General features: G+C 40.5%; 1 protein-coding gene across 2 annotated transcripts in view; it reads left to right on the top strand.

The window, feature by feature from the left end:
• Positions 1–18,292, top strand: part of LOC139744898 (uncharacterized) — an 80,450-nt gene that overhangs the window by 41,620 nt on the left and 20,538 nt on the right. The window contains exon 1 of one of the 2 annotated variants that reach the window (XM_071655310.1): positions 13,165–13,567. The exons of the other annotated variant lie outside the window; for it this stretch is intronic. Within the exon in view, the coding sequence (XP_071511411.1) occupies positions 13,527–13,567 (41 nt within the window). The 5' untranslated portion in view covers positions 13,165–13,526. Of the gene's footprint in view, positions 1–13,164; positions 13,568–18,292 lie in introns of those variants that run through there. 2 annotated transcript variants of the gene reach the window in all.

Raw genomic sequence — 18,292 nt, 5'->3', positions numbered from 1 at the left:
CCGCGATCGTTTTTTCGACTTCTGAGTGTGAACAATCTGAAATCAGTCTGTCAATGTCAGAATTATTGCCTCTTTTGTTGTCCGAGACTGTTGAAAAGTGTGTCTGACGGTGATAAAATACGACAGTATACATGTAACTTGAACCGAGGAAGAAACGCCAGCGCCAGCTTGGTACCGCCGCCGCGCCGCGCCGGTAACTACGACCAGCAGCCCAATACACACAGCGTAATCGGGCTGCGTGTTGTAGCATTCAGGATCATGTAAAGGTAGTATCGTGGATAGATATCAATTTAAAATCGAAATATTTCTTCAATTTGAAGACTTACTAGTAAAGTTGAAGTATTGACAACACCCTAACACTTGACGCATCGGCATTTTTTTAATGAAGCAATAGATCATGCCGCGTGCATCCGCTGTGTGGTCAGAGACTGTTGAGCGGTATACGCTACTACCGCTTGCTTGGCCCGTATCACCGTTGCTCAAGCAGGGCTCCCCCGAGCCAGCTGACGCTCCAAGCAAAAAGCAATGTGAGGATGAAACGTCACGCTGTCACGTGATCTTTCTCGCCGGCGTACAGAAATCGAACGGTTACGATTCAAAATTAGTGATGCTAAAAAATCGATTGTGGCGAGTTGGGAGGGTCTTTTTCAATGAAACTTAGTCATTATGGTCCTTTATTTATGTAGATTTTGGTTAATTTTTTTCAAAATCGTCCGGACTTCTCCTTTAAAGTTTGATAGCAATTTACCCCCTGCATGTAGTATGTTCACAGATTTTATCATAAACATTTTGCCATCCACTAATAAAAAGTGTGGAAGAGTAATGACTCTCATTTTCTGATTGTTGTATTTCTAATCTTTGCATGTTGGATGTATACTGCTTCAGTGTGCATTTTTAGTACCAAGGTTTGTGCAGGCACATTTGGCTGGCAGCCTGAAGATGAGTGATCTCAGACTGGTCTCCATCTTTCAGCCCCATCTCACATTTCTTCTTCCTCTTCTTCCTTTTCTCACACTCAACTCCTCACCTGTCCTCATTCTGTCCCCTATCTACTCTCTCTATCTCCCCTTCCCATCTTCCATCTTCATCTTCTTTCTCATCCTCTTCCGTGTCATCCTCTCATTCTTCTATCAACCACCGCTGTCATCCTATCCCCCCCCCCCCTGCCATCCTTTAACTCCACCTCCATCCCCCCCATCCTTTAACTTCACCTCCATCTCATTTTCTTGTATTCCTTTGTATCTGTTCAGGCTAAAGAGGGATGCATCCAGGGTACTGTAGTTTCCCCAGTCTTGGTTTACCCTTCCCTTTCCTGCACGCACCCCTCCCCCCCCCCCACACTCTGCCACCATATGTTACAAGATATATTACAGCTGAGGGCACTATGCCATGGCTTGACTGCTTGTTCTCCCGGGGGAGTTGGTCAGTCACACCTGTGCGTAATTGTAAATGGCCTCGGAGGGCTGAAGAGGATGATTTCATAGGAAACTGATATGTCTGACTGGTTGGCTTGTTTTTTTTTGGCCATGTTCACACAGGTACTAAAACCATTGATGATATTTTATGTACATTGTATGTGAAATTTGCTTACTGTATATGAAGTGAGAAGAGAAGGTGCTTACTATTAGTGATGGTAGCTAGATTGGTTCATGGCTGACCAAAAACACAGTACATGTCGGCATACTACACACTGCAGTATATGTAAGATTTTAGTTTGGTAGCAATGGTGGAACGATGTAAGGTGTTCATACTTTTGCAAAAACATATTTTTGTATGACATGCAAAAGATTTAGAGCTTGCTGAAAGACAGGACATTATAGAAAAAAAGATAGCTGGATTTGAAAACTTAAAATTTCAAAATTTTAGCAGCATAAACTGTAACATATTTGGAATATGTTTATCTCATGGTAGATATCTTTAGTCCACTGCCTGGCTATCAGATGAAATACAAAATTCTAAAAAGCTGCTTACTTGTGAAAAACTCCACAACTTCCCCGTCATAAGTAACCTCATGAAAGTAGAGATTTAAAAAAAAAAATCACAATTATACATTGATAGACAAAATTTCACCAAACTTTATATGGCTTTACATGTGAGCATACATAAAGGGACATTTGTATCCTGATATCAATATACCTGTAAATAGTCAGGCTGTAAATAACAATTTATGCTTGGTTATGGAAAAAATGACCATCAGCATCCTTCTGCTGCTGGACAGTACATCACATGCCTGATGACCATGCTGATTCATAGCAGTTGCTCGTGCCAAAGTAAGATATTAAGAAAACACAATCAGTAAAAGTCATTTCATATTTATGTATAGTAACAACAGTATTAGATATTTTACATCCAAATCTCCATGGTAAGATGAAAATGTTTGTTGTTATGACCTTCTAGTCTTACATGGACCCCGAGCTTTGCCTGAATATACTGCCAGTTACTGTTTTATCGGTTTTGATATGGATTATATCCACTGGTTCATTGGGCAGCTTTATGACCATTGGTGTCATCTCCTTGCTAGCTGTGATTAAGATGAAGATGGTAAACAACAGCCACACTTATCAAACTTTGATCATCTTTGTTGGAGATGGCCATCTTCACCTTTGCGCTGGACAGTGATCAGATCAGCATCACGCCCACACTGCAGAAAGTTTAATGGGCATTGGGGTCTCTCCTGCTTGAAGGGGGGGGGGGGGTTACTTAGTAGAATGGGAGATAAAATATGAGCAGATCCCCGCTGCTTCACACCCTTAGAAATGAGCTCTCTATTTATGCTCACTCATGGATGACATTCCAATATGAAGCCCCCAGTAAGCCCATGAAATATTCAGCTCCCTGCACGGGTTGAGACGCGCGGCGGAAAAGTAGCCGACAAAATGTCAGACATTTTGTGGTGTTTCTTCAGAAGTGATCTGAGTAGTGATTGAACCATTTGGGGGGCATCTCTGAGATTATGGCTCTGTCAGTGCCTCTGTGTGTGGAGGGGGTGGGGGGGGGGGGGGCAAAATGGAAGATATTCTCTATGCCGTTACGGGAAAGTCACACATTTCTGTTCCTAACCATTGACAGTACCATTGCCTGACTGCCTACCTTCTTCAATCTTTCAAAGATGAAACCCTACCCATCTGTCTAATTACCTGCTTCATAATTTTTTAGGGGGGAAGGTACCATGTGTTATGTCACGTTGGGGCTATAGAAGTTATCACAGGGACATCCTGAAAATGAAGTTGGCAAAATGCCATGGTTTTACAGGCCTTGGCATGAGGTAGCATTCCCACCTCCCTGATATAACCGTTGTCGTGATGCAGCACAGTCATGAAAATGGTATTACAGAGGGAATGAAGAATAATGCTTTTCACAAATATAATTTTTTTGGCCTGTAAGTGGATTGTTTTTGGTTTTGTAAATGTGTCATGTACAGTAAATTGAACATGCCAGTTTGAATATCAAACAAATAGAAATATTCTTCTGCACCCGGACCACGATCTGTTGGGATGATGTGATGGGAGTTGGTGGAAATGGAAGCTTGAGTGAGTGCTCCGGGGGAGTATGATCTTAACAAGAGATGATAAAAGGTCAGAATTATGTGCTTACCACAAATTGCGTCAAGAACCATCAAGAGCCAGCAGACATCAGACAGGCTTTTAAGGTGTCTTCTTGCATTATTGAGCAAGCTCGTGAATTGAGACCTGTCCGATTTCACACCCTACACGACTCCAGTAGATTGTTACTGGCTGTTCTGTACAGTTTTTCTAGATGCAGCTTCTCGGTCTCAAGAGAGTGAATGGAAGTTGGCTACCCCCCCCCCCCCTCCCCCCACCCCACTCCCCACAAATGAGCTATGTGACACCAGTTAAAGCAGAAAGGAATAGAGACATGAATCTATCTGTGGCTGTGTACTAACTTGAGTGGAGGCCACATTATGTATTCAGACCACTAATTATCTCAGAGATTGCCCAAATTGGGTTTTGTGCCAATAACACAATCTATGCCACTCAAGGCATCAAACAACTATGTGGTGCCATCTGTATGTTGTCAAGTAATAGAACTTGGTGACAGTAGATAAGTCTTGCAGCTCTTAATGTCATATGGAGTCTGCAGTCTGTTTCATCAACCTAATATCCCTTTCAATTTTTTTTTTTCGTAGTGGTTGAATTAACTCCATGCACCCAAATAATGCAAATAAGACCAAACAGATCATGTTCACAGAATCTTTGGAAGTCAGCACTTTGTCTCGGGAGGGCTCATTTTAAGATGATGCAATAGCGTCATTCACATGGACAAAGTAGCAGGATGTCAGTCATGATCTGTATACCAAGATGATTTTGGCCCCGTTCAGACACACAGAAATATCCTGCTAATTTAGTGATCCAGATACTGTAAAACCAAAAATGCAGCATAAAACGTTCGCAAATTGCTGACTATGAAAAAGTTATGAGTATCCCACATGTACTGAGTTCACGCTAGATGAGGGGGCTCTAAACGATCCCGGCATGAACACGGCACACACTTCCGGTGACCTTCGATGTTTGTGGCTGAGTGTGCATTATGGTTGCGCACAAGAAACTGCTGCCTCTTTTGAGGAGAAAGAACGCCCACTGGTTTCCATAGAAACATGTGCCGACCTCACACTAGACAACCAGGGGACTCTAAACGGGTTTCTTTGTCACCCCCGCTGAGTTAGTATAAAATAATGCACATTTTCATCTGCCATGTCCTTAATATCCAGAGGTCTTCCAGAGGTCCTCCTGGACAGAGAAAACTCTAAAAGGGGTATTACTTTCACAAATTGTTGCTCCTCATGAATTTTGTGAAAAATTCATGCACGCGAAAATTTATAGTTTTGCAGTAATTTGTTGACCGAACTGCGCATGCCCAAAATCTACCAAAATGGTGACCCTTGCCCCTGTGTTCATGCACTTTTTTGAATGAGGGGATGAAAAAAATTGTGAAATTATTTGCTCCTGTGTTCACAAACTCGCCGCTGTGCAAATTGTCACAATTATTTCAGAATCATTGCGATAATTCCTAAATCATCGCACGAGTTCTTAGGATTTGGATTGCTTCAATGATTGCATGTTCTGGTGAGATTTTTATGTCCCCACTGGCAAAAATTTTAAAGTTTGGATTATGATGCAAATCTTGAGATTTGTATCTTACTAATTTGCATTAGTGTAAATCCCATTAATGTTTCTGGCCCTACTCCTCTGGTCTGCACTCAGGATCTAAGCAGTTTGTGGGGTGAGGGGCTCATTCTCAAGAAACGTGTGAGCTCAGTGCGTGCAGGTCATTAACTTTAGGACCTTTTGACCGGATGCTGATCTGCGTAAGTTGGGAAGAATGTTTAGAGAGAAGTCCACATTCTTTGTGTGCTGCTATTATTAACTAAATGGTAGCAGCACAAGGATAATGCATACAGACAGTTTTCATTCAGTACCACTCACGTAATCAGATTTTTGTGACTAAGCGCTTGTATTGTCTGCATTCAGCATTAGCTGTAAGAGAGTATCAAGAAAGTGGAGCTAGCTTTTCATTGATTGGCATGGAAGACTAGAAAAGTGGACAGACACGTCAGTTATGACGTAAGTTGTCTAGTTGGACTGTATCATGTAGAATCCTGCAGAATATGTTTATTCATGTATAGTGTATTTTTACTTATATATTTATTTATTTACTTATTTGTTTGTTTATTTATTCATTTATCTATTTATTATTTTATTTTATAGGAGATTTCTTGTAAGAGAAACATTAGATAATAAAGATGTTAAATGACAAGCTGAAAAATAGTTACATTATATACAAAGACCCCAAGACACTGTTTTCATGCTACATGTATGATAGTTCCCCATTTACTCAATAGATGGCATGCTGACTTTGACTCAGTCATTGCTACATTTCTGTCTGCAAGACTGTGCTCAAGGTATCGCTGTGTGTGGAATTCAAATCCCCCTGCTTTTATCAATCTAAATTCGTTCATGTCAGGGCAAGCTGTATCTTTTCCAACTTGAGCTGTTTGTTTTTTCTTCATCTGCCGTAGAATTCAGACAGACATTGTAAATGCGAGGTCGAGTACGTCATGCCGCCGCTCAGTCAAAACACGCTTGAAATGCATTAGCACAGAACTTGAGATTCATGTAGGATGTGGAACCGTCATGAGTGAATATGAAAATGTGCTTATCCTGAGCGCATACTGTCTGTTGAGAGGCACACTGTACAATGCATTCGAGGACATTGAGATCATTGAAATCACTCAAAAGTGTTTAGCTTCTTTTCAGGGCTTTATGCATGTTCCTATGTTTTGCTATAAAGTATAATGTATTCCTTGTATATAAAATTGTGTGATTGATGTACATTGGATGGCATTTCTTTGTGGCCAGTGTGTGAATAGGCTTTTATGGCTATCTAACCAAAAGCAACAAATGTGAACAAAATCACGGGGTTTGCACTTGGTAGTCCTGATACCCATATTTAATGATATATTGGTAGAATACGTTGTTGATTGGTGGACATCCACACATTATGTAAAGAGCAAAAGCTGTTTTCAGAAGTATGGCTGTTACGGTTTGTATTATTGTTGTGAGAAATTTTGCATAGCTTTTTGTATAGTGTGTGATTGTGTGGTTATATGCTCGTGAATGTGAATGTTGCATACATATTATGTGTATTTGGGGGATTAGAAGCATGTTATTGTACAGATGTATGTGCCCTTCCCTTTTGAAGAAAAAAGGTTGATTCATGTGTGAGCATCGTCTGGGAATAAATCAATTTGTAAATCATACTGGCGCAAGTATTGAATATCCTGCTGCATGCTGTGTGAGGGATGTGTGTGTGGGATGTGTGTGTGTGTGTGGGGGGGTGGGGGTGGGGGGGGGGAGGGGAGTCTGTCTGTACTGTGAATGTGCTGGAAAACTGATTGGAAGCAGAAAACAGGAAAGTCAATCTCAGCCTGTGTCAGACCAGTGAGAATGAGGGGGTGATTCCGTCAGACCTAGGGTGCCCGGTCAGACATTATGGTATACATGTAATATGCATGTGCCCTACTTTCAGACATTCATCATGCAACTTGGCACATGTGTGCAGCATACAGTGATTCCAAAGGTTTAAAAGCAAATCTGCTTGTTACAGCTTTAGCAGAGCCCTGTCTTTCTAGCTGCAGATTCGACTGTTGTTCCTGTTCAGTATTTCATGTTACACCAAAACTCTACCAATGTCCAGTGTTGTAAAGATACATGTACCTTGAACATTTATAACAGGAACTGAATGTGCTGGTGTTTTATATAGCATCATGGTATTCTTTCCTGTTCATATTTCCTTCTATAGCAGACTTTGGAATAGATAGCCTGATTTGTATTTGAAAAAGCTCTTGGCAAGCAATGTTTAATAGTCAGTGTATGGGTGTGCTGATAAATGATCTGTCTATGGCAAGTTCAGATATACATGTCAAGTATAAAAACTCGTTGTAAAACCAGAAATTTTCGTGTGCATTTTGATTTTGTGAATTTTGGGAGAGCCAAGATTCATGAAATTGAAATGTACACAAAAGTTCTTGTCTGTATGCTTTGAATCTTGGTGGCAATTCGTAAGAATTTCATGCCGCGAAAAGACCATTGACTCCAATTCACATAGATTTCACGCCGCGAATATTTCTGGTTTTACAGTATTGGTAATTTTTCATGTAGCATTATCAGTGGGTGTTTTTTTCATTTACAAAGTCTGCATTTCAAGGATTTCATTTGTAGCTTGCAATGAGCACAGTGCTAATCATAACATCATCTTCTTTCTGGTGAGGGCTTGAGAACTTTTTGTTCAATGGTTAAAGATCAAATAGTTTCATATATCATATGAATGGTTTCTAATGACTTTTGGTACCACACATATAGGGACCCACACATTCCACCCAGCAGACTATGGGCCTTAATTTGTTCATTCCTTAAATCAGATTCCTTTGTATGTCTCTAGATGACTTGTGTTTGGACAAAATATCCTCTAGCAGACTGTCTTCAAAAAAAGCCAAGCATTTTGCTGCTGCACCACGGAAATATAGGTGTGAGGGCAATTGGGTACCGTAGCATTCATAATGGAGAATAATCCAAACCAGAGAGCAGTTTGGGAAAAACAGTGGAGGAAGGGACAAACAACAGGCTGTGCAAATAAAGGTGGATAAAGCGGAAACAAGTTAAGGATGGTTCGAAGGGTAGGAAAACACGGGTCTACAAAGCCAGTGGATGCTTTCAAGAGCAGCACAGTTTATATGCACCTGTGACATCTTTTTGCTTGATAATTCTTTTCATCCTTTCAGGATATGAAAACCACAGAAAGATCATTCTTAAAGGACATAGGTCAGAAAATCACAATCGTGTTGATGTTCATGTGTTTTTGTAGTTCAAATGAAATCATTTTTGACTTGGAGAAGGTGAAAGGGTGAAATGAATCCTAATGAGTGTCATTGCACTCAGGAAGTGTGAATATCAGTGTCATTTCATATGTGCTGTTTGCAGGGAGATCTCATTATTATTCAGGTGATAGTACTAGGAAAATCTTTCGGTGATGCCCATGAGTCAACGTTATTCACGACTTACAGATTACCAGATGGCAAGGACATGTCGATATTCAGGTTTTCTTTGCTGTGTGCTATGTTTCAAAGCCATACCACTTTTCTCTGGACTGAATCTGGCCACTGTCGCATTGACTAATCAAGGTATGATAGGAATGAATGTTATATGATGTAGTCTCAAGTTTACGATGAAAAACTGACACTGAGTGAAAGTAATTGCCTGCAACATTTGCTTGCCAAAATCCAAACACCAGTCCAAGAAATGTCATATGATTTAGGAAATATACTTGTGAGAAGAGTCAGCAGGCATATATGTTGGATTCTATTTGTTCTCTCTCAATCTGATGAGCAGTTCTACTGGAGACTTGCCTAACCATTTACATGTCTACACTTAGCAAGAAGTGACGAAAACCAGAGTCCAGGGATAGAAATTGAAATGAAGGAACCATGATGCATTGAAAATCCCATCAAGATGTGTGTATGTGTAAGAACGTGCCATCTGCCTCAATTCTATAAATGTCCCGTATGAACTGAATGATGAAACGATATACTGGTAGGCTATGTTAGACATCTATTGTATCAGTGTGTGTCCCATGATTTACTCATTCTGTCACAGATATGTATTGCATGCCTTGCTCAAAGTTGTTTGACATGTTTTATCCCTCCGTCACCATGCCGTGCACACACAAATGCGGCATAGATAAACAATGTGCAGAGCTTCAAACCCCTCTCACGCCATGTTGGTGTAACATGCCTGTCATATGCAATATTCCAAATTGCCAGCCAGTTTGATGGATGCCCGCCCTAAGCTGGTAGGCCTCTCTCTTCTATGGCAGCCTGATCCCTAGTGCATGCATGCATGGCCAGTGGTGTGGTGTGGCTTTGCTGGCTGGCTGGGCTTTCGGCCTTTTACGTCAACGCATGGCACTCATATCAAGGGTGCTTGTTAATTTTGGAGAACATGCAGACAAAATGGTATAATACATGCATGAATATGAGCTTCTGACATTGAACTTGTACCATGCAGGCAATGCCTAAACTGATCCCCCCCCCCCTGCCATTCCCCCCCCCCTTCCCTCCACCTCCCTGGTAGAGCAGCCTTGAGAAGCAGTTTACGTCAAACCTCAACCAAGACCGAGCTTGTGTGTTCGTGCGGCATTATGAATGCGCCATGACTCCATTTCTCCAACATGATCCCAATATGACACAAGAGTACTGTACACAGTATCTTGAAATGACTAGTGTTCATGCTTACCTCAGGAGAATTACTAGGGGTTGCATCTTTCAGTGCTGTAGCAATATTCAGACTACATTGTAGAACAGTATTCTCTGCACAGTGAAAAAACTCCTGACCCTTTCATCAGACACATTATATATCAACAGACACATAAAACATATGCAGTGTGGAGTCCAGCCTTATATTTTTGTCCGAACATGTCATACTTACAGTAGAAGTAAAAATGATTTTGATTTGTGTAGTGTCTTCTGCACCATGACGACTACATGCATGTAGTAATCGTAGAAGTGTATGCTGTAACTTATTTAAAAGGGCGCGTTTACATGGAGCACGATAACGGCAGCGGTCTGGTTTTTTGCAATGGTGTGCCAAAAGGAATCATGTCTGGTTCTGTTTAATAAAGAAAATCTGTAATTTGGTACAAAATCAACCAAAATGTTATTCTCATGTCAAAATTAAGAGCAACAAAATCACCAGCTGAAGATTAATTTTGTAACAAATTTATTAGTGGGGAAGTGATATTGTAACAGAACCAGACATGGTGCCTATTTGCGCACCATAAAAAAGAAAGTTAAATGGACCATTGCCATTACCATGCTCAGTGTAAATGGGCCTGAATTCAGCAACACAAGAGTGTACCCCTTTGGTCAATTTCTGTGATGTGGACTTCAATGCATATTTCAGTGTAGATTTGTTACAGAAAGTATTGTAAAATGATAATATGGATCCTAATCAAATGATTGAAAGAGAGCTATCATGGTACCAGTCTTTTATTTTGCCCAAAGGCCTGAACTTTACTTCTCATTGTGCATTTGTATATCAATAACAGGTGCTCTGCATAGAAGTTCCAATCCCCGCATGCATACTTTATGATAAAGGCACAGCAATTCGTTCTGCGTGCATGTCAGTTTGGAGCTTGTGCTGGTCTGAAAATCTGGCAAAAAATGTCAGCCACAAAATTTGAATCATGTCACTATTTAATAAACAAATAATGCACAGTACTTGGTCAGAGTTGCTAAATCATCTGCTCTGTAATTTTTGAGCAATCCAAAACACTCTCACCTTGAGTAACTTGTGTGTGTATGACTGTTCCAAGGTTACCATCAGTTGAATTTGCAATAATTCTAATCCCAGGGGTTAATTTACTTGATAATGCTGCTTAAAAAACAAACAACAACAACAACAACAACAACAACAACAACAACAACAACAACAACAAAACTTCACTAAGTAAATGATTAGAGAAGTCCATCATTCCAAAGGCCTGGTAATATGAAGTGTGTATCTATCTATACTAATACACACACATACACACACACACACACACACACACACACACACACACACACACACATATATATACACACACACACACACACACACACAACACACACACATACACATGATTTTTGTGGAAGGTATTATATACCCATGTTGAATATCCAACAATTAATGAGGATATGGAAACAAATTAACCCAAAGATGAATGCATTGCAAATCAGAATCTGAAGGCGGATGATGTTGCTTGGCTTTTTCTCCAGAAGTAACCTTATTAGTGGCTGCTGCTTGTGAATAATTCAACCCTCTGAAAGCATGAACCTCACAAGATGCCTGTCATTAAGTAATCTCACAGCTGTGCCGCTTTCAAGTCTTTCTGAGAACCAATGAGTACTTGATTTGTTTTTTGCATCAGTGCAAATTGAAGTACATCATCTTTGAAAGGACAGGATGCATAGTGTGTGTGTGATACCTAGGCAGAATGAGATTTGATAAGAAAAGCGCACAATATTTGAGCGACTGTACATGTAGTGCATCGATTCTCTTAACCCTGCGGGTGAGCGAGATTCCATGAAATTTAAATTCTATTACAGATCTGCCAGACTGCGGCTTGTCATTGTGTGTTAATACCAAAGCAGTTGTGCACATTGGCATACAATTGATAGGTAAGCCAGGTAGAGACAGCAAGTGTTTTTTTGAATGCAACTGTGCATGTCTTGGATTGCTGTTAACAAAATCAAACCATCAACCCCCCTCCCTTTTCTTTTTGCTTCCACTTGCACATTAAATAGTAGTTTTGTATTGTTTGAGGAAAATTCCATCCTGATATTATGTTGCTTTGTGTGAAAAAAAAAGAGAGAAGTGGATTAGTGAAAATTTGTAGAGAAAAAAAATCAGACACATTTTAAATAATGTCTCAACTGTTAAAGTTTCGAGAGTGAAGCAAATTGGCAACTCTGATGTAGGTGTGAGCAGGTTTCCTTTTGTTTTGTACACAGTATTTTACTAATTCTAATTTTCATCAATTATTTGGGCTGAGGAGGATATGCAACTACTTATCACCCCTATCATATATACCAAGAGCAGATCTGAAGAAAATTTTTCTTTGGAGAAAATGAAAATTGGTGTCTTTTTGTGTACAGACAGAATAGAGAGCTGCTTAACACCTATGTCATACATAGAGCCGCCAATTTGTCTAATGCTCTCTAAACTTTCACAATTTATTACTTTTTTTTGTTGGTAATTTTCACTGATATTCCTGTTTTTTATGCAAAGCAACATTATATCATGATGGACTAGGACCTGATATAATGAGTTGTGCAACAGATTTCATTGTTTATGTCTTTTTATATGCAGCAAAGTACAATTTATGAGTCTGTCCCTTTCAGAAATGTGGATATTCTTTGCAAACATAAGCATGCCACTTTTGTTTTGAATAGGCTTTATTTGGGGAATAAAAGTTATAAATGCAAAAACATATTCTTAGTGCATCCATCAGTAGTCAGTCATTCAATTTAGGGTTTGATGAAATCATTCAGTCATGTCCCAATTTAAGGTAAGATATTTTTTCCCCCTGTTTTCCCCCCCTTTTTTTTTTTTCTGAAGAGAGATGAGTCACAAGACTGCAGTCGTTTAGTTCATGATGACATAGCCGTGTGTCACCGGCCCTGTCTTCTGAAGATATTAAATCACCAAGGCTGCCTGAGTGTGTGAAAAAAACAGAGAGCGAGTGGTCTGCATTTGTACCGCATCGAGTGGGGAGCTAGCTGGCGTTCACTGGGCTGTGATGTCACCAACTGCGCCAACTGTATGTATGTGTGTGTGTGTGTGTGTGTGTGTGTGTGTGTGCGTAAGACGCACAGTGGTCAGATAAGCATCAAAGAAGCAGACACTTGCATCCATAGCCCCTTTTCTCTGCAACCTCACACAATGTGACCAAGTGTAGGATGCTGCACCAGCAAGTGTGAGGTGTGCTCCCCTATCCCTCTCTCCACATCTCTATTTCTCTCTCTCTTGTCCTGCCATGTATATATATGCACAGTACAGTGAACAGAGTGTGCGCTAGAAGCTCGTCTCTTCGGCGGAAACAGCCTCACGTATGCACGGCCTGTCCTCTGGTTCATGGATCTATACTGGATTTTTATACGCAAAGTGATTGGAATTGTCTGAAATGTGCTGAATCCTTTGTTTAAACCGGCTTGTTCTTAATTTCCTCGACACCTGACTGGATTTTCAGTCTTACCGGCTAGCCCTCGTCTGGGACTTGTGGTGCAGGCATACATATTACATGAGTGCATTCAGCTGAAATCGTTTTCTTGTTTCCAGCATAAGGTGTGTGCAATCAACGTGAATGCGTAGCCAGGGGAAAACGTGAATGTCAATCCCGGAGGTTAGATTCATGTGTGGATCATTTTGGAATATTTGACACAAGCTGAATGCCGGCTCCTGTGCATCAATATGTATCAGTGTGCGTACAGACACAATTACCAGAACTTGAGGTAAGTATGGATAACCCTCTATGGCTGTACTTAATATCATTGCTGGATGAGGAATGGGGGGGGGGGGGATGAGATGGGGGCAGGGTGTTACCAACCCACTTGTCTGCTAGCCCTGGGTAATTAAAGCTCGCTTTTGGGCATGTCACATTGCTAAGTTTACTTGTCTGTTATGAAGTAGGGGGCCCTTCACTGAACATGGGAAAAATATATATTTTGTAAATGGGGGGGGGGGGGGGGAGATGGGGGGAGGAAGGGTTTAATGAAGAAGGATCTCTAAGGTTAGTTTACCTTCCTTTCTAGCCCTTCACTTTTTCCGCAAAGTTGCACAATTTCCTTTGACTGCAAGTGGGAACAGAATGATGTGTCAGAAATTTTAATCATTCTTCGTAGGAGTCGGATGAAGATGGGAGCTAGATAACATTCTGAATTTATTAGCATTTTCTTAGATGTATAATGGGATGTATGACATACACTAATACAGCCATATGCTATGGGAGAAACATGGCATAAACATGCACATCCCGTGGATATACACGTATATACACTGTATAAATAACAGAAAGGTATGTTCAACTTTATTTTCACCCTGTTCTTTTCAATTGTGTGTGCCTGTTCATATTCATAATGATACTTTTGCAACCCTGTTGTACATACCTGGCCTGTATTTCAGCATGGGTAAAGTAAATCATGTAAATCATGCAAACAAGTAAAAGTCATACAGTACACAACAACAGCAACAACAAAACAGGTAGAGCTATAATCTCCTGTGTTGTGGATAGGATAGGCTATTCGATGGGAAAGCTTAGCGTAAACATCACAGAGTATATCTTGCTCCCCAAAATATTCATATTCCGGTGAAACCATATTGCCAGCTTTAATTGTGCTGTGAATTTTCTTGATCATTTGACATCAAAATCAGAATCATTTTAATACGCAGTGAAAATTTTTGTGACTCTTGACTGCAATTAATGGAGTGTCATCTGGACCACTGTCGGTGAAACCAATCAAGATGGTTTGCCACTGGGAATTCAAGCTGCAAGAAACTTTGCATTAGATCTCCATTGTACTACGCTTTGAAGTGAAGCTCAGCATTTTTTGCATTATTCTCATTTACAATAGATATGTATGATACTAAGTGTAAGTGTTGTAGAGTCCTCAAGACATGTTATATTGCTGGGGTGACACGACCCAGTATCTCAAATTTTGGCAAAAATTACTTCTTCTTTTTTTTTGGGATTAATGGTCAGATAATCAGTTCAGTGATGTCCTGTCCAAATCCCTGCTGTCTTACCCCCAAAATGAAGCCACCACGGTTTGTCAAAGGAAAGGCTATCTCATTTGATATCTGCTTTGGCTGCCATGTTTTTTGGCTCTCCCGAACATTTAGCATTTTGTAGATACGAGGTCTTGTCGCCCCAGCGACGATAAGTGGCTGCACATCATCGTTCCCTTTCTTTCAAGAGTACATCGTGTATGTGGCCAGATCTAATTACATTATGTGCAAAGAGAAATTGTTGGGAATGTGTGCACTATTCTGCCTCTGGAATAGTGCTATGAATACATCATACATTCTCTTGTATCAGAATGACGACAACCATATGTTTTGTCTCATTTCTGATAATAAATTCAATTATCCGGTCGTGACTCTGCCATGTGAGCTGCGTGCTGATTGCACAGCCAATCTAGACCCCTTTGGCTGATCATTGCCCCCACACCATGACTGACTAGTTAATGTTGGCTGAGTCACACCCCATCCTCCATAGAGCATGGCAAGGCAGCAAGCCAGCCAGCTAGCCAGCTAGCCAGCCCGCTAGCCAGCCAGCCATGCACACACACACACCATACCACTCCAGTGCGCAGCAGACTAGCAATAATCAGCCAAGCGCCTCTTGGAGAACCCTCTGACAAAATGCAGGCAGCATGTGGTTGGACATGCTGTCGGGATGTGGGGATGGATTTCACCGATAGACTTCCATTAGCAGATCTGTATCATGGGCTCCGACACTCTCCTTCTTATCAAGATAATGGACTCTGGATGCGAACATAAAGGATAATAGGCGGGCCTTGCCATTCGTTAGACACAGTCTAAAAGGGGGAGATGCTTTTGTGCAAAAAATTTCATCTTGTCACTTTTGTGGCTGGCAATTTCCGATGCTTGTCGCACATATCTTTTTGTTGTAGTTTCCTTCTTGCTTTGAAAGATTGAGGCAAGATGAAGTGAGATTTAAACAGCTATTATTCAGCATGCTGTATGGGCTGAATGAAGTGATAGCTTTAGATACAATTTGTTGCAAGGGTGTACATTCACTTGGGTTTGAATGACGACATTGAGCGTTCAGTGTGCACTTGTACATTGTAGTTTGATAGTCACATTCATGCAGTGGTCACACATTGACACTGGAAGGAAAGCTTGCTTAGTCTTAACAAACCAGGCTATCTTAGGGATTTGTAATGTTTGTATGTGTCTATTTGTGTGTGAGTGTGTTTTCAAGACTACAGGAGAGCCTCAAAGTAATGATACAGTATGTATATGTATCAAAAGCTTCCTTTCAAGAAAATAAAGTTCTTTCTGACTGAAAGCTGACTGTAATTTGTGATGCTGTTTTGACTATTTGGGATATCAGCACCACAGAAGATAGTGTGGCATGAAGATAAACAGATTTTTTTTTTTTTTTTTCTGGAGCAAATTGAATGTAATGTGTCTGTAGCATGTTGTGTTTCATAAATATAACTTGTATTACCATGGGTTTCATAACTTGGACCCCGTTTGCAGTGGGGGGCTGGGCCGAGCCGCGGCCGAGCCCAGCCTCAATTGCGAGGCCGGGCCCCGCAATTTTGTCCATTTACACTGCCGGGCTCGGCCGCGCTTTTGATTCGAACCTTTCAATATTTTGTTGTAGTGGCGCTCTGCTTGTAAACAAACGCAATTTGGTATTGTCTGGTTTTCAGATCCTTTGCCTACTGAATTCCGTAGCGACAAAGTTGCCGTTCGGGCAAAGGCCTTTGCCGAAGGAAAAAATCCTTTGCAGGACAAAACCACCATAAACTATACTAGTTTTTGACGTTGAGGAGGTTAATATCCTGAATAGCGAAAGAGTACAGGCAGAGGGTTTGGAAGACAGACTAAAATTGGCCGTGCATTTGGCCCAGTTTGCGTTTACACTGAGAAAAGGCCGCGGCTCGGCCGCGGCCGAGACCACCACCAGAGCGTGGCCAAATGCGAGGCCAATTTTGGCCTCGCATTTGGCCTTTTGCGCGTTTACATTGAAATGAAGGTGGGCTTGGCCGCGGCCGAGCCCTGGCTGAGCCTCGCACTGTAAATGGGGTCTATGACTTGTATATAGATTGTGGAAAGAAATTTTTCTCTTTTAGATTATAGGCAGTAGCTTTAACTTTATGACAGAAAGACCATTCCAGCTTTAAGAGACAAAAAGTGCATTTGTTTACGGGTGGATCAGAGGATTACTGAATATGAATGCATCATGATATTCATCCATATTAAAAAAATAGAAGTCATCAGAAGCAAGGCAAAGAATTGAAGAATTCTCAAAAATTGTGTATAATTCACATCATGCTAGAATTTTTCGTTTTAACCCATCTCTGCCGATCTATGTTACTTGTATATCTTGTAATTCACACGAATGCTGTAGTCACAGATCTATGGTATAATCTGTAGCCAAATGATGCGGACAATGATGTCATTTATAGATCTTTTTTACAGCCCCTGAACTCTGACCTGATGTCCCACAGTCCCTTGCTTCGCTTTCTTCTCACTATTGTTTGAATTTGGCCTTCACTGTTAAAGTTTACAGCTAATGGAATAGGTCTGAATACCATATGTGATTGAATGATGCCATATCCATACGTGCCCTACTGTAGTCCCATCCATAGGTTTATGATTTATACCACAACTGGTACCTGTCAGTTTCCATGCAATATTTCTTCATACTTGTAAGCATTATATCTTATGAGTTATATACCATTGGGAAGCTTACATCATGAAGATATCACAAATGATGATTGTATTTCCATGTAAAGATTATTCAGGAGTGGTTTCATTTGAATGTAAAGTGATATGAATATTCGTAAATTTGTATTTCATGCGTAAATATCTATATCATGTGACATCACATAATTCTTCAAAGAACTCTGATTTACATCTAATATCAAACACCATTATTTCCTCTGTTAATTGACATTACTCTTCTGTGCATCAGTGACATCATATGAAATTTTGAGAACACAATTGAGTGAACATGCGGGAAATAGCCTACGGCACCAAAAGCTTATAAAGTGCATTACACAACAAGCAGATGTGGGTTAATCATTAGAAAATATAATGTATAATCAGTGATCTACTTTTTCTGTATACAACAGGAGGAATCTATCAGTCTGTGTAGAATCAGGTTTTCACTGTTCATTTTCCAGAGTTTGCTGAATGTCTTTTCTCAATCATACTTCATACAGTTGAAGACAAATACACTCATATCTCTGCAGGTAATATCACAAGCAATACTTTCAGAGAGAGAGTCAAAGGGCAATTTTTTTGCCATCCTTTTTTGACCGAACTAGATCCTGGGTAGCTATTACGATTTCCAAATGCAGCTTGCAGGAAATATTCTCTTGGCTTGATTCCATTTTGGTCATATATAATACATGTATTGTGGTTTTGAACATGGACATTTATCAGAAGAAAAGATATTGAATAATATATTCCCCATCCTT

This window comes from Diadema antillarum, unplaced genomic scaffold, assembly GCF_040938485.1.
Source record: "Diadema antillarum isolate AM-2024a unplaced genomic scaffold, OU_Dant_1.0 seq00001217_RagTag, whole genome shotgun sequence".
NCBI classification, from domain to species: domain Eukaryota; kingdom Metazoa; phylum Echinodermata; class Echinoidea; order Diadematoida; family Diadematidae; genus Diadema; species Diadema antillarum.
This window is presented reverse-complemented; position numbering and strand designations above follow the sequence as displayed.